General features: G+C 36.8%; 1 protein-coding gene across 2 annotated transcripts in view; it reads right to left on the reverse strand.

Annotated features, from left to right (window-relative positions):
- Window positions 1-24,283, reverse strand: part of TAF1B (TATA-box binding protein associated factor, RNA polymerase I subunit B) — an 80,866-nt gene that overhangs the window by 15,618 nt on the left and 40,965 nt on the right. For both annotated transcript variants that reach the window (XM_004457209.3, XM_071211941.1), the window contains exons 9-12: window positions 9,831-9,978; window positions 3,944-4,121; window positions 2,371-2,417; window positions 207-297 (exon numbers count right to left, since the gene is read on the reverse strand). In XM_004457209.3, coding sequence (XP_004457266.1) covers window positions 207-297; window positions 2,371-2,417; window positions 3,944-4,121; window positions 9,831-9,978 — 464 coding nt within the window. The remainder of the gene's footprint in view (window positions 1-206; window positions 298-2,370; window positions 2,418-3,943; window positions 4,122-9,830; window positions 9,979-24,283) is intronic.

A 24,283-nucleotide genomic window follows, 5' to 3' on the forward strand; every position in this document is an offset into this window, starting at 1 on the left:
ACTGGCTAAATCCAAATAAAATGTGATGCTTAATTAATAGCAGTAATGCAAAAAGGGAAAAAGTTAATTAGAATGTAGAAGGTAATACTTCTATGAAAACAGTCAAAATGATGTGACTCTATACTAATAAAACTTCAGTTTTCTAATGTAAAATAACAGACTTGGAAATATAGTAGGTAAATCTAAAACTAGAAGAGAGAACATACTTGGCCCTGGCTTGCTCCCATTTTTTATTTTTCTCATCAACAGTTTTCTTCATCACTTGGTACCACTTTCTGAAATCAAACCATGGCTTATCTGAAAGAAATGAATTTCATGATTGTTAACCAAATAAATCACATTAAAATAATATACACTGTTTGTGCCTTCCATCCACTGACATAGCTAAATATTTATATAACAGCTTATAGACTTTACGGATTGAGTCATTGTCTTCACACTCTAAAGTGACTCTCCTAAGCAATCCCATCATTTCCTCCTCTGTATTCTCACCTTTATTATGGCCCTAATTAGATTATACTGAAATAATCTGTTTATATGTGTATTTCTCCTAAACTTGACTATTATCTCCTTGAGAATAGGAAATAGATCTTGTTTGTCATTACACAATCAGGCCTTCTCCTCCCAGCATATGAAGCCCAGCATATGAAGATGCTGCAGTTATGTCTGAAGAGCACATGAATCAAGGAACAAATGATTGATAAATATTTGAAGTGGTGCTTTAGTACCTGAACCCAGACTTCTAGGTTCAGTAACTCCTATTCTTGTTCTTCCTAACCCTAATTCAAAGAATCTAGAGATAAATAAGAAAGCAGACTGGATCAGACAGTTGTGAGTGTAGGTTCAAGATGTGGAAGTTAGAGAAACAGAAGAGTTGAGTGTAGGCAAGTAATAATTTACTCCTCACTCTTTTATCCAATGCAAATGGGAAGAATAGGGAAGGAAAAAGAAAATAAAAAATTAAAGCAGAGAAGATTACAGAGTGAGGTAGAAGAAAAGACAGTAAGATGGCTGAATAAAAGACTGAATTTTTTACATATTCTAATGAAGATAGTATCTATCAATGTCTAATTAGGAATCTTTTGAACTAGCAGATATAATGGTCAGTCGATCCACCATGGCCTTGGTGTGTCATATAGTCACAGAACAGAATAAACTATCAAAAGAACTAAAAGGATAGAGGGAAAGTATGGCAACTAAACGAACTCATTGTTTAGTGAACTTGAGTATATTACAGCTTCTCTAATCTCAATTTCCTCATCAATAATGTGAAGTCAGAGGGGAAGGTGAGCAAGGTAACAGAGAGAACAAGGGCAGCTATCCTTGCTCTGCTGACAGCATAGATTGCTTGTGAGGATCACTGGAGGGATAATGTCAAATTGCACTGTTTACTCCAAATATCCACATAGTCTACTGTGATCCTTCTGCATTAAAAGAAACATCAGAAGACATCTAATTCAACTTTTCACTCTACTGAGAAGCCAGCATGGAGCAGTGTGCACAAAGAAGTATTTTATTTTGCACATATTCTGGAAAAAACATTCATTAAATCCAAGCTCCTAAAACCAATGAGCATAAATCCTAGGTAGAACAATATAGAAATAGGAATTGAACTGCAGAATTCATGTATCCACCAAACTTTAATGAGTACACTCTTAGGCCAGCCACTAGAGATACATAAATATAAAAAGTAAGATATGGTCCTTCCCTCTAGAAGCTCACTATCTATCACTTATACAGTACTTACTACATGCCCAATATTCTTCTAAGCACATTATAATTATTAACAACCTAATAGGGCCTAACAATATACTTAGGCCACTAGTTAAATAATTTAATGTGCTAAGCATATAATAGAAGTTGGGACAGAAGTTAAGTATGGTAGGGGTGATTAGTTCTAATTTGGAAAGAGGTAAGGTTGGCAGTGGGTGTTAAGAGTGGGTATGAGAGTGATCCTTATGTTGCATCTGGAAGAATGAAAAGGGATTTGCCAGACACTGATGGGGAGATGGGGAGTAAGAAGGAAACAGCACTTTAGGTGGGACTGGCAGAAGCACAGGAGGATGGATTAGAATAGATGGCATGAACACGAAAACTGCCAGTAAATTCTTGCTCTAGTATGGCTAGTAAGAAAAAGCTGGGGATGAAAAAGCAGGCTGGTCTTTACTATACCACAGTAGGAAGTCACCAGAGATTTTTTAGTAGCCCAGAAATATAACTGGATTGTTATATGGAAAGCTAATCCTAGTATAATTTGCATATACAATATAAATGTATACATGTAAAAAAATATTTTTTCTTGTAATTACTGCATCCTTTAATTCATCATTTACAATCACTTTGAATTAAAATTGTCAAACAATTGAATACCTTCTTTGTTCTTTTCATTATGGTTTTCAGCAAGATTTGACAAAGACCTAGACAACAACAAACAATTTATTTAGAAATCACTTATTTTTGTCTTTCGAAAGAAAAGTACAGAATAGTACTTAAAACAGGCCAAATTTTAATGGAGAAGAAATCACTGAAATTGGGATACTATAAATACTGGCATTCTTTGTTGGGACTTGGGAGAGGGTAACATAAGATTCTTTTACTTTCTAACATTATCTTTGAGGGACACATAGTACCAACAGCCTAAAGGCATTAGATAAAATGCTAAATGAGTCTTTAGATTTATATGTGATACTTTAAAACTCAGAAATCAGTCAAGCAATGAGAAACTTGTTTGTTTATCTAAAAAATAGGAATAAAACAAGATACAAACAACCTACTAAGATAGAATGAAATCCTGACAACTAGGTGAGTCAAAATATTATGTAAGAAGACAGCGAGAGAAAACAAGGGGGGGACTTTAAAATATATATAAATATATACATATGTATATTGTGTAAGAAGTAGTTGTTACTACTATGACAGTAAATGTTCTATAACAACAGAATTTCCATTTTCTACTGAGTTATATAAGTATGGATTCCTTTAATCCAAATTGTTGGGCAAAGGCAATACAATTCTGTTTCTTTTTTTTTTTTAATTTATTTCTCTTCCCTTACCCCTTCCCCCCCACCCCCAGTTGTCTGCTCTCTGTGTCCATTTGCTGCATGTTCTTCTGTGACCGCTTCTATCCTTATCAGGGGCACTGGGAATCTGTGTTTCTTTTTCTTGCGTCATCTTGCTGCGTCAGTTCTTCGTGTGTGTGGCGCCATTCCTGGGCAGGCTGCACTTTCTTTCCCGCTAGGCGGCTCTCCTTAAGGGGCGCACTCCTTGTGTGTAGGGCCCCCTGTGTGGGGGATACCCCTGCGTGGCAGGGCACTCCTTGCGCGCATCAGCACTGCGCATGGGCCAGCTCCACACGGGTCAAGGAGGCCCAGGATTTGATCCGAGGACCTCCCATGTGGTAGACGGATGCCCTAACCACTGGGCCAAGTCCGCTTCTCAATTTTACTGTATTGATCTTAGTTGGGAAAAAGCTAAAGAAACAGAATTGGGGAAGCAGACTTGAACCAATGGATAGGGCGTCCGCCTACCACATGGGAGGTCCGCGGTTCAAACCCTGGGCCTTCTTGACCCGTGTGGAGCTGGCCCATGCGCAGTGCTGATGAGCGCAAGGAGTGCCCTGCCACGCAGGGGTGTCCCCCGCGTAGGAGAGCCCCACGCGCAAGGAATGCGCCCCATAAGGAGAGCCACCTAGCGCGAAAGAAAGTGCTGCCTGTCCAGGAATGGCGCCGCACACATGGAGAAGTGACGCAGCAAGATGACGCAACTAAAAGACACAGATTCTAGTGCAGCTGACAACAACAGAAGCAGACAAAGATGACGACGCAGCAGACAGATGCAGAGAACAGACAACTGGGGCGGGGGTGGGGGAAGGGGAGAAAAAGAAATAAATAAATAAAAATAAATCTTAAAAAAAAATTCAGTAAAATTAAAGACATATACTTACCATTCTAAATTGTCATCCAGCAAAAAGAGCAGTTTCAATACTACTACGATTATAGCTACAGCTTGTACATCATATTTAACAGTTTTTGCCTTTTTAGCAATAGGATCAAATGTCAGAAAATCCACCTCTCCTATCCCAGTCATTTTTACCACCTGGCAGGTAAAATTATGCATTTCATCTGTTGAAGAACAAGAGTAAAATGTGAATAAACTATTTGGCTGATTAGACCACACTGATGTGTGTACACATAAGATAAACTAGCTTATCTTAAACATGATACAATGCTAAAACTCAGAGACGCATAATTTCTGAATAAAGTAAACTCAAAAATCATATCTCTATAGAAAATCATCTTTCCCTGTTTTGACTTCCTAAAATACCTACTATTTACATGATACATCTTGGCAGCTAATATACATCTATATATCAGTTTTATATTATTTCATACATGTCTCTTATCTGTGTTTATGCAGCAACTTGTACTTACTTGAGACTAAATTCCCTCTAAGACCAAGAGTTTCTCTAGGAAATGTACACACTAGGTGGCTGGCACCATGGCTAGCACACTGGAGGCCCTCACTGAGTGTCTAGCTAGATGTTTTGCTTTCTCAAGGAAGTTATAAACGTAGCACAGCTTGCATCTATTATTCAAGGCTGAATAATGTGGGAATTGGAACCAGAAAACCTAGGCCTATATTTAGGCTTTCCAATCACAGCTTTATGACAAGGATTAGTGAGTCACTTAGCCTCAAATTCTTCACTTGTAAAATGGGTTATCGTGAGGATAGAGATTAAATAAGATGGTGCAAATAAATACACGTTGAAAATTCTACCTTACTAAACAAATTTGTTCACTAATCTAAGTACTAAGATGAATTGCATCCTGTTCTAATTAATTTCCAGTATAAATAGCTATTTTAAGAGTTAATAAACTTGTGTTACATTCACTCAGTCACTATGTCCTATTGGTTCTATTACCTTAATGTAGTATATAGTCTAGGGGTTAAGAGGGAAGACTATGGAACCAAACTGCCTGGACTAGAATCTCTGCTCCATCACTTACTATCTGTGACCCTGGGCATGTTACATGATCTCACTGTGCCTCTGATTTTTAAAAATCTGTATAAAATAGGTATAACAATAGTACCTGCCTTATAGTTGTTGTGAGGGTTACATGAATTAGTATACCTAATGTCCTTAGATCAGTGTCTGGCACACAGTAAGCACTTAATAAATGTCAGCTTTTATGCTTTTCTCCAACTTCATTGTTGCTCCACTGCTATTCACCCATGTAACTGGTCTCCCTTCCTCCAGCCTTACTCTGCTCTGATCCAACCATCTCAGTCCCGTGCTCTTATTAAGTCATCAAATTCTTAGCCCCTAGCCCAAACAGATCTCTATAGTTACCCAAACAAGTCATGTTCTCTCTTGCCTCTCTGCCTTTGCACAGCAACCTTTTGCCCCTTTGCCTGGAAAGTGAAGTTCTCTTCCCCATTCCTTACCTCAGGTTTTGTGGGGCTGACTGTCACTGGATTTAACAGAACTCAGAAATACCAATCACTTCTAACACTTTCCTGATACTAGTAGCCTTTCTTTGATTAGCCCTCTTCTGAATGTTAGCGCAGCTATCCTAGCATTTACCCAACATATACAATTTTTACTTCTTTGTGTTCTGTCTTTCAACTAAACGTGCGATCAAAGACTCAGTCTTGTTTTAATTTGTCTTCCTATCCCTGGTCCCAACATATAACTGATGATAAATATACACTACACGTTAGTGATGAAAAATTAATGAAATACTGAACTAATTCCTTTCTTGAATTTTTTAAATAATTTGGCACCCAAAGAAAATGCTTTGTTCACATGAATAGAATATACAAACAGATAATTCAAAACATGATATCAAAGTAATTTTTATATGCCTACACAATTCTAATAACTAATTTTTTCACGTGGTTTTTACTCATTCATTCAGCAAACATTTACTGAGCATCTGTCCTGTTTCAGATACTGGAGATAAAGACAGAGTCCTTTCCCTCAAGGAGCTCATATTTTTGTAACATGCAACTAGAATGCAATATGATAAGGAAGGACTATGACAAAGACAGGAAAATGCACATAGTTTAATAAGGCTTTAGTGTTGAATGTGGCAAGAAGGGAGGGCCAGATCACGAAGGTTTTTGTATGATAGAGAATTTGGATTTATTATTGTTCTGATAATTTCAATGTACAGACTCCAAATGAATTTACTCACAAGCCTCATTCAGGTGCAAAGAGATTAGGAGATAAAAAATTAAACTCGATTTAGCATTTACTGACTGTCCACTATGTGTAAGACACTGCTAATAATGGAGAAAACCCAAAAAAGGAGTAATAGGTAGGAATCTTGTCCTCATACACGCTTAAAACATGGAAAAAATTAATTTTAAAATACAGTCCCTAAAAGTTTATGTTACCTTTATTGGGTTACTATAATTTAAAAATCAAAATATTATTATTATTACTATAAAGAATGACATTTCTTGAAAATTTTTCTATTTTTTAAAAAATGATTATCTTAAACTGCTTCTTTTATACTAAAAGTACAATAAAAACACAAATGGAAGAAAGTATGAAAAAGGCAGCAAGGAGAGCAGAGAAAAACTAGGAAGTATGGTTGTGAAAGGGAGCACAATGTGGAACGAACACTAGATAAGTTATGTGAAGACCAGGTTTTTAAGTATTTACTAGCTTCCAGTGAGATACCATTTAAGTCTCCTTTAAAAATGAGACTACCCATCTGCCCTCCCTTCCCATCTTCATAAGTGAGATAATACTTGTAGAGGCATTTTGAAAACTATGATCTCCACAAATTATACATGCGTGGGAAGTGGCTGTGGCTCAGGTCTATGACATGGGAGGTTACTGGTTTGGATCCCAGTACTGCCTAAAGAAGACAGTGAGCTGGTGTGACAGGCAGGCATGGCAAGCTGACAAAGAGACACAAGAAGAAAAAACATAATGACAGATACAACAAAGCAGGGAGCAGAGGTTCCTGGTGCCTCCTAAAGAAGACAGCAAGCTGATGAGACCGGCAGGCATGGCAAGCTGATGCAATAAGAGATGTAGGGAGGAACAACATAATGAGAAACACAACAAAGCAAGGATTTCCATATCAGAGGTCCCAGCTTCAGCTCCCGGTGCCTCCTAAAGAAACAAGACGAACAGACATAGCAAGTGAAAAACAACAATGGAGTGGGGAGAAATAAATAAATAAAATAAATCTTTAAAAAAATTTATATGTGTGATTTAACAGCTGTCAGATACTCTGGCTAGCAGATTCCTCAGTCACAGTATGAGGTAAAATGCCATCCAACATATTTGGCATTCATTCAAAACCATCAGAGAAGTGCTCACTCAGTAAGGGTGTGTGTGACATGGTTGCTGAAACTTTTATACCCAGCTCCAGAGACTAGCTGGTAATGTTTAAAGGCAATGAGGCGGGACATTTGTTGCCTCTACATGTTCACAAATCTCTTTTCATAAAAGTACCAAATACATAGCTCTCTTCTCTTTGATCAATAGAAACATACAACTGATGGCCCTGTATAGAGCAATATTGTAGATTTTGAAAATGGCAACAGGGAAGAGGACTTGGCCAATGGATAGGGTGTCCCCCTACCACATGGGAGGTCTGTGGTTCAAAACCCGGGCCTCCTTGACCTGTGTGGAGCTGGCCCATGCGCAGTGCTGATGATTGCAAGGAGTGCCATGCCACAAAGGGCTGTCCCTCGCGTAAGGGAGCCCCACACGCAAGGAGTGTGCCCCGTAAGGAGAGCCGCCCAGTGCGAAAGAAGTATAGCCTGCCCAAGAATGGCACCACACACACGGAGAGCTGAAACAACAAAAAAAGAAACACAGATTCCCAGTACCGCTGATAAGGATAGAAGCAGTCACAGAAGAACACACAGCAAATGGACACGGAGAGCAGACAATTGGGGGAAAGGGGAGATAAATAAATAAATAAATAAATAAATAAATAAATAAATAAATAAATAAATAAATCTTAAAAGAAAATGGCAACAGTCTAAGAGGTTCTCTCACAAACTTACAGGGGATTTGCATATCCTCAGACATTTTATAATCTAAATCCTACAGTTCAAGGATGATTATACCTTAATTTGTAATCTATTTTATTTAAAAAAAAAAAAAGGTGCATTCATCTGGGCCCCGCCTTGCTTAAGTTAACACAAACTTACTATAGGACATTTATAAGATACATAAAGGTAGAAAAAAGGAAAAAAACAACATGCATTATCATAACTTAAATGTAGTCACTTTAATATTTTGATATATTTACTTATAATACTTTATGAATATTTTTATGTTATGGCTTATTTCATTTTTTATTATAACATAAGAATTTTCCATTCTTTTATGAACTCTTCATAAACATTTTAAAGGCTACATAATGTTATACTGAATAAAGATACCACTGTTTAACCATTTCCTTTCTCTTGGAAATTTAAGTTGTTTCTGAATTCTCAGACCAATAATATTTACATATAAAGCTTATACATAATACCCTATATTTCAAATTATTTCTATAATAATAATAATTATTATTTGAACAGATTGAGAGAAATCCAATTTCTCTAACCTGGTCTTTTGTAATACTGCCACCAAAAAGGACTTAATAAAAATCAGATGAATATGTCTCTCTTCATATTATAATGAATTCAATTCTACTTGTTACCCCCAGGAAGAGTTAGGCAAGAAAGATTATTAAACTACACACACTGGCCAAAAAATACTGCCACCCCTTCTACCTGTCCAATAACAATCATCTGAGGTAGAACCTTAATATAAACCCTACCGCTTGCTTCCTTTTTTTTTGGTTGTTGTTTTCATAATCCTTTGTAAGCTAGTATTCTCTAAATTCAAGATTATTTTGGAATATGTGAGAGAACAGAAACTTTCCATATTTTGAAATCTTAGTAAGAGACATTAAATGACATATTTGAAAAGTTTATTGTTTTTCCTATTTTAAAAAATATTTTAAAATTATAGACTTAATATTTATATTTGTATATATTTTCCTAGGTATTCATTTTTAGTTAAAAATTCTAGTAATATTCAATTTTGTATACTGCTTTTTTCTTTTCTTTTTTCATATACTGCTTTTTAATATCTTATCAAAAGTATTTTCCTCTCCCATTTATTAAATAATTCAATCACACAGTTTTAATATTACTTAATCATACCATGCTTGTATTTTCTCTAAAGAATAAAAGTCTTGAATTTCTTACATTTCTAGTTTAGCAAGAAATACAGGAATGGATCACATCAGCAGATTCCATTTGAGTTACCCATGTCTTGGTATATTTTGAAGTAGATACGGTGAGGCTCTTTTCAAATTCTGTATTGCATTGACTTAAAAGGTTTATTGTGATCCTACCAGACTTGGATCTCTATTTGCTTTAGGGATTGGAAATGGCATATATTACCAAACAAAAAAAGTTACCACAGATTAGCTTCTGGGAAATTTAATCATCATGCTTCATGTAAATGAAGAAAAAGTGATTTTTCTGTGGGGCGAGGAGGTGGGTTAGGTCATTAATAACATATATTGAAACACTGAGTTACTTTACTTTGTCCTCAGTAAACTTACTGTAAATACCAAATATATTATCTCAAGAATAAAACCCTCACATTTTTACATCCACTGAAACAGAACTCTTTATCTCTGAATTGTCCTTGTAACAATTTTAAATGTTCTGAATTATTTTAAGAAAGGCATCTGAAATGAAGAGTTACGTTAATAAGGATGCTTCCAGGTGGTTCTTTGAAAGAATTCTATATTTCTAATAGGTAAAAGCTTTTCTCACCATATTTACTACACACTTACCAGGTAAATTGACTTCCATTAAGTATTTCATACACAAGATATTTGGATGGAGATAGCAGTCTTCAGTTATATCTGGAAAACGAGGCAGATCTAAAAATATGGCAACTTCAATAATTTTTTTATAGATATCCTCATAGTCAGGCCAAGACTGAAATAAAAGAGAAATTGTCAAGGTGGCAATATTTGCAACATAAATTACTTTTTAAAGTATTTTTTCTGGTATTAAAAGTAATACATAGGCATTGAATAAAACTTGGAATGTGGGGAAAGCATGAAGGGAGAAAAACAGTCATAAATCCTCAAAATCCATCTTGGCAGTTTCAAACAGTAATACTAGTACTAAATTTTAAAAAGCCATCTAAATTGATTACTTCTTGCCAATCCCAGAAGAATCTGAGAGGATGGGATAAAGCAGTACCCAAACAGAAATTACAGTGTTGTCATAACTGCTAATCCACAGCTTCCCTTCTCATCCTTCTTCATCCTCACCCCTTCTTTAATTTCCAAATTCCCAGCTAGCAACTTTATATATAATATTCACAGATATATAATATTCACATGCTCCCATGTGAGAGAGAACATCAGGGTTTAAGTCCATGGCTAAAAAGTCACAATTCCATTTCATACTAAAATCTCTTCTACATAATAGCATGTAAAATTTTCTTACAAAATTCAGGAAAATCTATGCACCAATATTAATAAATTCTGTTCTGCACTTAAAGACTGCCCCTGTAGTATTTCTGCATATGTTATTTGTATTTTTGCAATTTATGAACAGTGCCTATAATTAATAATAGATATAATTTTCCCTCACTTATATATTCACATAAAAATATTAAATTCAGAGCCTATTCTACTCAAAGGACTGTGCTAGGAATAGCACAATGTAGAAAATGAAGATGAATAAGACAATCTTTTCAAAGAGCTTATAATCTAGAAGGAAAGATAACATTTTCAAAAATAACTATAGCACAAGTATTAAATATCATGAGTGACATAGTAAAAAAAATGCTATGGGTGTTCAGAAAACTTAACATTTCTAACATTGTTAAAATTTAGTCTGATATAACCATTCTGGAAAACTGGCGGTATCTACTGAAGTTGAGCATGTGCACATTCTATGACAAAACAATTCTACTCCACGCTATATATACTCAACAGAAATGTGTATGCATGTTCCCCAAAAGATACATACTGGAATGTCCATAACAATACTATTCATAAAAGCCCCCAGTCTACCCAAATGTCCATCGATGGTAAAATAGGTAAAAAAGTATGATATACTCTCCCAGTAGAACTCTACACAGCACTGAGAAGAAATGATCTGCATGCAACCATACAGAGGAATCTTTAAAACATAATTGGAAGAAAGGCAGATGCAAAAGAGAATGATTCCTTTACATATATAAAGTACAAGACCCACCAACTCAGAGAAAACTTGTATCAGAAGTCAGGATAGTGATGCTCATGGCAGTGGGTGGGGGTAAGATTGCTACAGGCAGTGATTGGAGGGCAGCATGGCGGGGGCTTATGGGGTACTTGTAATGTCTCTCTCTCGAGCTGGGGGCTGGTTACATGACTGTGTTCAAGTTATGAAAATTCATCGAGACCTTTATATGATCACTTTTCTGTATGTCTGTTTTACCTCAAAAAAAGAGAAAAGGTTAAAAAAATTTTAGTAGCCAGACAAGAAGAGTAATACCAATTAAGTTAACTATTTTGTGTAAAAGAACTGCTTTAGGAGATCAGTTTGGCAGTTCCTCAGAAAGTACAAAATAGAATTACCATATGACACAGCAATCCCTTTACTAGGTACATGCCCAAAAGAATAGGAAGTAGGGACTTGAACAGATATTTGTACACCAATGTTCATAATGGCATTATTCACAATAGCTAAAAGGTAGAAGCAACACAAGTGTCCACTGACTGATAAATGGATAAAAAAATATGTTACATACACACAATGGAATAGTATTCAGCGGTGAGGTGATGCATGCTACAACATGGATGAATCTTGAAAACATCATGTTGAGGGAAATAAGCCAGACACAAAAATATCAGACACTGTATAACCTCGCTTATATGAAACACAGAGGAAGCAAATTTCACAGACAGTAGTTTATGGGCCACTAGGGGTGGGGATGGTGTGAGTGGGTGGAGAGGGAGTTATTGCTTAAGGGGTGTAGAGTTTCTGTTTAACGTGATGAGAAGTTGGGGGTAATAGATACTGGTGCTGGTAGTACAGTATTCTAAATGTAATCAATCAGCACTACTGAATTGTACACTAGAAAGTGGTTAAAATGGGAAATTCTGAGTTGTATATATGTTACCACAATAAATATTTTTTAAAAAGGGGGGGGAGAGAGGGAGCTTGACCTCAGACTTGAACAACAAGCACGAGTTAATCAGTTGAAAGAAGGCAGGAGGGGGTGAAGCATCCTCAGGCACAGAGAGGGGCTTTAAGAGCCTGAAGCAGGGTATAGGGAGAGAGGAGGCTGGGGAGGTCCTGCAGGGACCCCAAAGGAGAGGTGTGGCATATACCACACAGTGCAATGTGCCATAATGGAGGGCCATAATGGAGGCGAGCATGGATCAACGGAAGGGCAATGCTCTTGGAAAGTCAGATGTTACCTCAACTTTGAAATTAAATTCTTTAAAGACTCTGAAAAAGAGAGTGAGAGAGCTAGAGAGAGCAAGTGTGAGCTGCTTCATATATCATGTACATGTGACCTTTTAAGTCTTCTTTTAATGTTGAGATAGAATAATTGTACTGTACACTAAAGTACCATTAACTGCACTCCAGTCTGTTTCAAAAGAGAAAAATATGACATAAATTTCCATGCACATTTGGAAGAAAGAAGTTTCCTTTTTTCTTTATAAAATTAATTCACTTATAGACCTCTGCTTCATTCTAGAATTCAGTCATTTCAAGTGAAGATAATTTTAACATTACTGATAAGACTTATGGCAACCCAAATCCTTTTAAATAATGAAGGTAGGAGATGCAATTTAAGTACTTTCAGCTGCAAAAAGAACAAAACATACAGCAGTGAATGTTCCTTTTAGAAAAATAATCACCTTAAAAAATGATTAAATGAATGATAAAGTCATACCAGGTAATTACATGATCACTAATGAAAAGGAATCTGGTAGGTGAAAAAGATGTCACATATTTTAAAAACTACTATGCTAAGAGCTGATAAATCAAACTAAGTATCTGGTGACAAACAGGCCACCAGCGTTTCACATATAAACTAAGGATAAAATAATCATAATGCGAATCTACATATTTATACTATAGTTTAGAATAGATTCTAGACCCTCCTAGTCTCAGTATTGAGGATATCACTTTTTCAGTTTTTACAAAGCTAACTTTTCCCTTTAGGATAATACTGAAAATATTTTTTAAAGGCTAAATGATTTTTCATATCATTCTACTTATTTTTAACCAGTCTTCCACCATTGTTCTTCATTTAGATTGTTTCCAGTTTTTAAACTATGATAAATAATGCCATGATAAACAAATTTTAGCAACCTTTTAATTGAAATATAAAATTATACATTATAGGAAATTTATGAAATATACAATACTGTAATGAAGAAAATTAAAAATTGGAGTTTAAATCCAACAGCCATTTGTCATCTCTACTTGGATGTCTTTCTAGTATGTCAAACAAACACATATTTGAAACTGAATTCTTCATCTTCCACACCCCGTAATATTCTCCCCTCCACTGGCATTCCCCACCCCATCACAAAACCCTAAAGTTTAGGAATCATCCCTGATATCTCCTTTCCTCACCACACACCACATCCATTTGATCACAAAGACTGTCCATTCCACCTCTTTTTTTTTTATTTTAATTATTTATTTATTTTTAAAAATTACATTAAAAAAATATGAGGTCCCATTTAACCCCATCCATTCCACCTCAAAGCTGTGTCTTGAATGCTACTATTTCTTAACACCTCTACTACCCTACTCTACTTCCCATACTTGGACTACTAGGCTTCTGAGAGCCCGTGTTCACTTTTGCCTCTTTCCAGGCAGTAGGAGCCAGAGTGACATTTTATTTTTTATTAAAGATTTATTTTTCATTTATTTCTCTCCCCTTCTCCTCCCCCAGCTGTCTGCTCTCTCTGTCCATTCGCTGTGTGTTCCTCTGTGACTGCTTCTATCCTTATCAGTGGCACCGGGAATCTGTTTTTCTTTTTGCTGTGTCACCTTGCTATGTCAGCTCTCCGTGTGGGTGGCGCCATTCCTGGGCTGCTTGCACTTTCTTTCGCGCTGGGTGGCTCTCCTTACGGGGCGCACTCCTTGCATGTGGGGCTCCCCTACGCGGGGACACCCCTGCATGGCAGGGCACTCCTTGCGCGCATCAGCACTGCATATGGCCACCTCCACACACGTCAGGAGGCCCTGGGTTTGAACCTTGGACCTCCCATGTGGTAGGCAGACACCCTATCCATTGGCCAAGTCCGCTTCCCGAGAGTGACATTTTAAAATGCAAATCTATTATGTTACTCCCCTATTAAAAACTCTCTAATAGTTTGCAGTGCTCTTAAACTGTTGCAGTTCCTATTTGTCTTAGAATTTTTGTTGAAGATGAATTAAACATATATATTTTCAGCTCCTGCATTTTCACCTAACATTACATTTTGTGAGCATTTTCTAAAGTCATAAGATAGCCTTTGAAAACACCATTTTGAGTGACAAAATACTGCCATCTATGAACCCATTGTTCCCTTATTGACCATCTAAGTTAGACATGGTACATGCACACACATATAAAGCAGCTGTTCAAAAATGTCTTCATAGATAGACTGATAGAATAATACGGCAAATATGGTAAAATGTTAGAATTGGTGGATCTGGGTATCTGGGGGTGGGGTGGTTATATATGAGGCTTGTATTATTTTCACAACTGTCCTGTAAGTTTGAAATTATTTCAAAACAAAGTTTTGTTTACAAAAGTGTTTTCATAGAGTACTGAGCTAAAAAACCAAGAGACATATTTATATACACTCTTCAATCCTAATTTTGCAAATGTTTATGCACAGTTAATAACACAATAATATCAAAATATTAACAGCATCCATGAAAACAATGGATTTGGATGAGTTTTTATTTCCTTCTTTATACCTTTATTTTCTATATTCCTTTTAATTACTTTGAATACATTACATCCATAGTAAGGAAAAAATTAAAAAAGAGATCATAATGAGAAATAATGTTTAATAAAATTGATGATGAAAACACATATATGAAATCTACAAACATGCAAAATCCATACTAGCTGCTAATATCTACCTATATCTTACACAAAATATCTTAGCAATAGAAAGATATCTTTGGAGCAAAAAAAGATGGAGTTATTACATTTAATTATTAAATAAATAACACTAAGATCTAGGTCTGCCTTCCCCAGAAGATAAAATACATTGGGTAAGAAGAAAATATAATAACTGCAGAAACTCCTGTTTCGGTCCTCTTTGTCCAGAAATTATGTTTGATTTCTAGTCAATGGAAACTCCTATTTCAGTCCTCTTTGTCCAGAAATTATGTTTGATTTCTAAGACTGACAGGGATCTTCCCTTTAGTGCCTCAAATGAGGTAAAAGAGTTATGCCCGGATGTCACCCCTGTCCACAATTCCTGTCCCAGGGGACAGAATAAAAATCATCAGAATGCTACCTTCTACCCCTGACATCACACGAAGTGGTGGTCCAATTATAGGACAAACCTCCTGACATGTTTGCTTCCAGTCCAACTAAGCAAGGTCAGTTTTGGGGTCCTGCATTGTGAGCTCAGCAAAACAGCTAACCTTTGGCAGAAGGCTGGGAACATTGTTACTTAAGATTGTTTTAGAGAGTAAGAGGACAGTGGAACATATGTGTATGTCCTTAGCTCAGAGAGGAGAGTCAGCCTCTAATTTTTTTTTTTTATTGAAAGTCTACTTTATTAATTCATCAAATACTTTATGTTCATTGTTTGAAACAGGAAATATGCAGAGTTCTGGAAATACAACAGGGAACAAGATACACTGTTTTTTAAGAATTTATTTTATTTATTTATACTTTTTAATTAAAGTTAATAGATCACAAAGAATGTTACATTAAAAAACATAAAAAACATAAGAGGTTCCCATATACCCCACTCCCCACACCCTCGCCCCATCATTTTTGTAAATTGTATTTTTTTGAAGATATATACATCACAAAAAAATGTTACAGTAAAAAATATAAGAGGTTCCTGCATACCCCCCCCACCCCACTCCTCCCACACCAACAACCTCCTCCATCATTGTGGCACACTCATCACACTCGGTGAACACATTTTGGAGCACTGCTGTATCACATAGATAATAGTCTACTCTGTAGTTCATACTCTCCCCCAGTACATTCGGTGGGTCATGGCAGGATATATAAAGTCTAGCATCTGACCCTACAATATCATTTAGGACAACTCAAAGTCCCCAAAATGCCCCCACATCACATCTCTTCCTCCCTCTCCCAGCCCTCAGCAACTACTGTGGCCACTTTCTCCACCTAAATGCTACAATTTCTTCTATTACTAGTCACAATAGTTTTATAGTAGAATATCAGTAAGTCCACTCTAATTCATATTTTATTCCTTCATTCTGTGGACTTTAGGATTCAGTCTCTAATTCTGACATGATTTGAAAGCCTGGATAACTATCATATGTTAATTAAAATGAACATCCAATGACTGCATTTGAATATTAGTATTCTGACTTTTAGAAAATACTTCATTCTATAAAACCCCCCAAGAAGCTGCTAGGAACTTGCACTATATTTTCATTAGATGTGTGGAATCCTGATGTATTAAGTAGGATAAAAGCCCCAAGAGAATCCTGTTTTGCGTGCTTGGTAAGGTATACTAGCATTTCATTTCATACTGACCCCTTATCTATCTGCTAAGTAATCTAATTCTACCCCAAATCTTTTGTGGACCAAGGGGGAAACAGCAAAAGAAAGAAAGACAGAGGCAGAAACTAGACTAGTCTGCCCTGCTCAAAGCACCTTCTATACTGGAATCACTTGCAAGGTGCTTCTTAACAAAGCATATTCCTGGGTTTCACAACAGACTTACAGAATCTTGAGGTTGGGTCTAAGAATCTGCATTTTAAACAAGCTACCCAAGATATTCTTATGCGTATTAAAGTTTGAAAACTTCTAGAGATTAATCAAATTGCAAGAAGAAAAAAAATTCTAGTGATTTCCCATTCTCATTTTTCTTGCAGCCTGAAGACCCTCAGATGGTTTCAATAAACTTAAAAAGAGACGTGCATTTGCAAATTTCAGTGATGGCTGAGGCTGTGTAGGAAGCCAAGAATAAAAATTTTAAAAATATAAACATCACTTGGTTTCTCTTCAGGCTGTCATGCAGTAGTAACTCTGGAAGGCAGGAGTAGAAGTGAGGGAAACTGAGAACACCTGTTATTATTATACTATCCTTAATTTCCCTCAGGTAGATTTTAAACCTGTCTTGTTATTGTTCTAAGATTGCACAAACAATTCCAAGGGCTACACGTGGCCTACACAGTAAGTTGGTGAGCAAATCTAGAGTAAAGTTTGAAGACTCAGAATGTATTAAAACTTGATCCCATTTGAAGGTGCTTAAGAAGTGACTGACAGCTCTGGAGGAGTTGTTCCCCTCCTTCCACCAAAAGGGACCCAGTTTCACAAGGGTGTAAGATTGCTCCAAGGCAAAATGAGTCATCATGGCAAAGTGCCATTCAGTGAGTTTGGCTGAACCAGCATTACATCTTTTCTTTTTACTCATTCAGAGAGAAGATCAGAATGTTGCTGATCAACATTCAGAATACTGGAGATAAACTTCGGAATGAATTCTAGTTTCCTCTTTATCCCTTCTTGCTGAGTCTAGTGAGGGAAGATGAAATGACTAATTCTTGAGAGGATTTAGAAACACTGCCAAGGACTGTGACAGAATAAGATGTATGCTACATATTATTTGTCTAGGATTGGTCTGTGGATTTAAAATATGCAAAAATAAAGAAAATCAAGACTGAAAAGACAGAAGTAGCCCTCCTCAAGGTTAGTCATCAGCAGAATAAAATTTATCTGTAATAGTGACAAGTGCGTCTAGGCCCACTGGTCTGGTTCAATCAGAGTTTTGATTATTCACTATTCAGTGTAGAAATGGTGTCCCTGACAGACTAGACTTTCAGTTTTTTCTATCAGGTGATTTTTGCTAGAAGTAATGGTGCTTCAAGTCAGTACCATGCTCCAGATAGTCTTAAAAAGAACAAGAAGGTAATCATCAAAATCAGTAAATCAAATCAAGGGGCTATCTACCTTGGAGTGGGATTCACAGCTCAGAAAGGGAGATACTTGGAAATATTAAAACTTAATTTGCAACCTGACTCCTCTCTTGAGCTTTGCTCTTAACTCAGGATAATGGCCAAATACTCAAACCATCATGGCCTGCTCAGAAGAAGAAAACAAACCACATCAATACTCTCTGTATTCTGTATTTCACTCCCCTATGATTTGAGTTTTGTCAGATTTGTTGTTATTGGGACAGAGGGACCTGCTTAAATACTAGCAGAAGCACTTAATGGAAAGAAATATTTCACCTAGGATACATGTTTGAGAAAGGTTTTTAAAGATTTTTTTTTTGGTTTGTTTTTAAAGTGTGCTCAACTTTCTGGAACAACAACAAAACAAAACAAACCAGAGAACAACAACAGTCCACAGCAGCCCACACACAAAAAACTCCACTGGCATTATCTCCACTGCCATCTTCTAAAACAATTGCACCTTTTGTCATCTCTGGTGGAGGTACAGCTGCTGAAGAAGCCAAGACTTAGTGCAGAAAGCTAAGACATGGAAGGAGGAAGAAAATGCTTCCTTTGTTAATGAAAAGCCATTTCCATTTAAAAGTTTCAACATACTATAGAATAGTGAATGAACTTTTGTGAGCAAAGGAAAAGCACACAATGAAGAAAAGCTGCCTGTCAATTAAATAAACAGTCATTTGAAGACATCCCAAACCTTCATTTTTTTCCTGAAATTAAAAAAAACAACAAAATTGGGTGGGGAGCAATTGTGGATTATTAATACACTTGACTGAAGCTGTAATCTAAAAGATATAGTAAACATGAAGCATAGAACCTCTGGAGCGATAAATTCAGTTCATTACAATGGTAAAAAATCAAAAGTTCAATATGTTTTCAAAAAGACCACAAAGTTCATATGCATTAAAAACCAAATGCTTGGGAAAACATTTTATTGAATTTCACAAATATTCCAGCGAGTTTATTTTCCTTCATGAAGCAATGCTTTAAGACAGGTAAGGACAAGCTAGAGTTTCTGTTACACAAGAGCCCAGTGATAAACCTGATTACAATACCTTGTCAGAGGTGAACTTCCTGCTTAGCTATTTAAAAAAAAATAAAGAAAAAAAAGAAAAAATGAGTGCAGTGCCTCACCCTTACTTATTCTTATTGTTTTTTTGAAGCAAATATTCAGCTGAGAAAAAGCTAGTGCTTATGTGCACCTTTAATCCAAATTTATAATGAGACTTTCTATTACAAAGGAAAATTAATAAAGAATAAAACTATCAGGAATAATGAAAAAGCACTGTAATCTATTGTTTACTGAGGCAGGATAAAATGAATTCCACATGTATCAAAATTCACAAAACAGTTCATCTTCCATTTTGGAGGCTGTCAGAATTATTTTAATGGCTGTAAATCTACTATGTGGTAACAGAAAACACTTTTTATGTTCAAAGTCTAGTCTTTTGGAGGTTTCTGGTGAACATAGTACTTTGTATGAAATACAGTCTTGGTCCTGAGGATATGTTTTGATTTGCACAAAAAATACAAACCTTATGAACAAATTTGAAGTTAGAAACTGATGGCTAGCGAGGACTTGCCCCCTGATAGGAGATAGTAACTTGTTTGGGACCAAGGATTGGAGCTGGGAAAAACCTATTGGAATCCTTCTTCAGATACGTCTGATCTACAAATACACTGATTGCTGCCTAGCTATGTTCAAATTTCACATATCTGTGCTATGTGATTAAAAGACGGTATTCAGAAAAGTAGATAATCCCCAAGTAAATTCTATTTGATTTTGGAAGGGTTCCAAGATTATTTTTTGCAACAGATTTATCCCTGTCATTTTAAAATTTTGCTTAGCCTGGCGTAAAAGGTAATTCCTGGGAAGTAAAAGAAAGGAGCGCCCGGGGCTGAGCATGTTGAGTAGAGGGGAGAATCAGCCCAGGATCAAACTTAACCACACGTAATCCACGTGAAATCACCCAAGACTAATGGTCTCACTTATCAAGTATGAGGGATGGCTCTCCTCTAAGCAATACCAGAAATGTAGTCTCACAGATACATTTTCAGATCTGAATAATTCACTATTGGTTTTAGTCGATCAGTGAACAGTGCAAACTGATAATCAATATCAGACAATGATTTTCATATGTGATACTGACACACCCATAACTCTTATTTTCAAATCATTCTTGCTTATAAGAAATAATATCCCTTACACATTTACCACTAAAATATTAATATCGTTTTTTTTAGTCAAATGTCATTATTTAATGGTCTCCTGATATGTTATCTAACACATCAGAAGCAGTCTGGAAGTTACCTACTTGGAGGTGGGAAACTCCCTAACAGATCAATAGAAAGTATTTTCTGAGAATAAAGTAATTAAGCCTTTTCTGTTCTATGGCTATTCTGTTCTAAGGCTATTTCAAATCTGTTAACCAATAAACATAGATTGAGTCCTTATGGATAATAAAATAGAAGTATTAAATATGGTCCCTACTCTCAGTTTATACTTTATATTTGGTATGGTGGTTTGAACTATCCCCCAGAAAGATAAGTTTTTAAAAAATTAATGTATATTTACCTGAAGTTTCTTTTTTTCCCCCAAAGATTTATTTTTATTTATTTCTCTCCCCTTCCCTCCCCCCGCCATTGCCTGTTCTCTGTGTCCACTTGCTGGACGCTACCCCGTGATGGCCTCCATCCTTATCAGCAGCACTGGGAATCTGTGTCTCCCTTTGTTGCATCATCTTGCTGTGTCAGCTCTCCATGTGTGCGGCGCCATTCCTGGGCAGGCTGCACTCTCTTTTGCGATGGGTGGCTCTCCTTATGGGGCACGCTCCTTGCACGTGGGGCTCTCCTATGCGGGGAACACCCCTGCGTGGCACAGCACTCCTTGCACGCATCAGCACTGAGCATGGGCCAGCTCCACCTGGGTCAGGAGGCCCTGGGTTTGAACCGCGGACCTCCTATGTGGTAGGCGGATGCCCTATCCATTGGGCCAAGTCCGCTTCCCAGACATGTTCTTATACTTTATGCATTTCTGGGGGTGAGAACTCTTATAAACAGGACCTTTTGATGAGGTTACTTCAGATAAGGCATGACCAAGGTGGGTCTAAATTGTATTACTGAAGACCTTGTAGAGAAAGTCACAGAGAAAGGAGAACGCCAAGGGAAGAAGCTGAAAGTCAACGGAATTCAGAAGGGAAGGGAGAAGCCAGGAGGGGCCTCCAAATGCATCACCAGGTGTCAGAAAACACAGGGACCAAGGACTGCCAGATTGCCAGAGTCTTCCAGGAAAAAGCATTGCCTTGGAGATAGCTTAAATCTTGACTTCTCCTAGCCTCAAATCCAAGAGTCAATAAATTCCCATTGTTTAAGCCAACCCATTGCAAACAGTTGAGGATGTAAATAACAAACAAACCCATGCAAAATATACTGCCTTTGCTTTAAAATCTGTTTTAGAAATTTTATTTAGACAGCATTCCCTCGCTGCCTTTAAAAATTTGAAAACTACCAAAAAAAACCACAAACAAACCCCCATATTTAACGTATTTGTAAGCTATGAGGTGTGATAATAAAATGAACAGCCATGAATCTGCTACCCAGCTTAACTACTGGAACTTTACTAACACCGTTGCATCTACTTGGGCACGCCTTTCTTCCAAAGGTAACTAGTATCCTGCAATTTGTTCATCCCTAACTTGCTTTTTTAAAAAAAAACTTTATCATACACATCAATATACCTATGCTTAGTTTAGCTTCTTTCTGAGTTTGATATGATTGGTATCATACTATACATAATCTTCTGCATCTTATTTTATATACACAATATGTTTCACAGATTCAATGTCACTTGTTGCTGGAATCCATTCATTTCCACAATTGTTTAATATACCACTGTATGAATACATCACATTTTATCCATTCCTGTTGCAGACCTTTGGATTGTTTCAAGTTTTGTTTTCTTATTACCTAGCTACTTCTGACACAGAAACAGATAGGAAAGGGGGGAACAGTACAAATGCTAAAGCAAAAGGGATAAAATGCTAACAACAGTTGAATCTTAGTAAAGGATATATAGGTGCTCTTTGTACTATTTTTATTTTTACAATTTCTCTGTGAATCTAAAATTATTCCAAAATAAAAAGTTTACTTTAAAAAAACAGTTCTCCAAGATATAAATGAAAAAAGCAAAGTACAAAGTTTACTGTTACCAAAACATAATCTTCTATTATTTTTGATGCTTATACTTTTCTCCAAAATCTCTATAAGAAATACCTCCTCCCCTATTTTAGCCTAGATCCTTTACTCAAGATCAGTTTAAATATAGTCAACAAAAGGGATTCTTAATAGGGCAAATATTTTGGTCAAACAAAAGCCATGACCTTCCATTAACATGACCCAGCCAGGGGAAAAAATTTAAGCAAAGATCAGACAAGTGACTATATTCATGAGGAGAGTCTATACCATTTTAAGATCTCCAAAAATGAATGTGCAATGAGAGGCTTTCAGGTATTAGAGAAAGAATTGTTTAGGTAACAGTCACCTAAAAAGCATCTGAGGAGTGACTCTATTTCCAAATATGTAAAAAATTAGTATTTGGAACACTTCTGGGTCTGCCCATTAATGATGAACTACACTGGGAATAGCCCACCTACTACAAAAAATCAGAGAACTGGGAAAAATAAAATAAAATAGTGGTGTTCAGATATTGGATAACAGTAGCACAGGACTATAATCCCTGAAAGAAGAAATCAAATGGCCCCAACTTACTACCTGCAGGCAGTTTCCAAGCCACAGTGCACCAGTCAAACAGCCTGGTGGTCTTGTTGAGCTAAGGAGTCAGAGATAGGAGTTCTTGAAAACTGAGATGGCTAGAATTTGCAGGAGAGTGTACCAGAAAGGACAAAGCTGCAGAGAGAGAACGCTTCAGAGATCTGCAAAAGGTCTCCTTGAATCTTTGACTTGGTCCGTATCAGTGTCTGTGTGAGAATATCTAAGGAAGGGGGAAAGAAAAATCACTGGAAAGCAACAGACCAAACAATTCTCAGAGTTTAGACAAGGCTCTAGTCTAGAGTAGAGAGACTTCACAATATAAGGCTGCACTGGGTAGAGTCTTCAGAAGGGACATGCTGGGAAGTGAATGAAGCTCAAATGATAGGGCTTCTACCTATCATATGGGAGGTCCCAGTTTCAATCCCTGGGGCCTCCTGGTGAAAAAGAAGAAGAGAAAGCGTGCCTGTGCAGCGAACCAGTGCCAGTGCCCACGTGAGTGACTGCATGGTGAGCCAGATGCCTGTGCAGTAAGCCGAGTGCCCATGCAAGTGCCCGTGCACCAAGCCGAGTACCCATGCAGTGAGCCAAGTGCCTAAGCGAGTGCCTGCACAGCAAGCCAAGTGCCCACGCGGTGAGCTAGTGCCCAAGCAAGTGAGTCATGCAGCAAGATGATGACAACAAAAGAGAGATAAGGGAAGAGTCAAAGTGAAGCACAGCAGAAACCAGGAACTGAGGTGGCACAGCTGACAGGGAACCTCTCTCCACATCAGAGGTCCCCAGGATTGAATCATGGTGAATCCTACAGGGGAAAAAATGAGAAGAGAAGACAAAAAAGAAAAATAGCAAAAACAGCAGGTGTGGGAAGGGGAAAGGGTAAATAAATAAATAAAAATAAATCTTTAAACAACAAAAAAAGAAGGGACATGTCTTCATAAGGGGACAAAATAAGTTCCAGAATAAAGGCTCTGGGCCAGCCATAACAAAGCTTAAAAACAAGTCTCAAAAGGATAAACTGATTTAACGTTACCTAACTGAGCACAAGAACAAAAAATCAAGCACCCAACAAAAGTAAAATTCACAATGTCTGCATCCAATCAAAAATTACTAGGCATGCACATAAAAAGGAAAATATGACACATAAAATAGGAGAAATATCAATCAATAGAAACGGATCCAGAAATAATGGAATGATGGATTTAATAGACAAGAACCTTAAAACATCTACTATAAATTTTGCCAATATGCTCAAGTAAGCAAAAGAAAACATGAACATGAGAGAAATGGGAGATATAAAAAAGACAAAATGGAAATTCTAGATATGAAAAACATTATCTGAATTGAA

This window comes from Dasypus novemcinctus, chromosome 25, assembly GCF_030445035.2.
Source record: "Dasypus novemcinctus isolate mDasNov1 chromosome 25, mDasNov1.1.hap2, whole genome shotgun sequence".
Classification (NCBI taxonomy): Eukaryota; Metazoa; Chordata; class Mammalia; order Cingulata; family Dasypodidae; genus Dasypus; species Dasypus novemcinctus.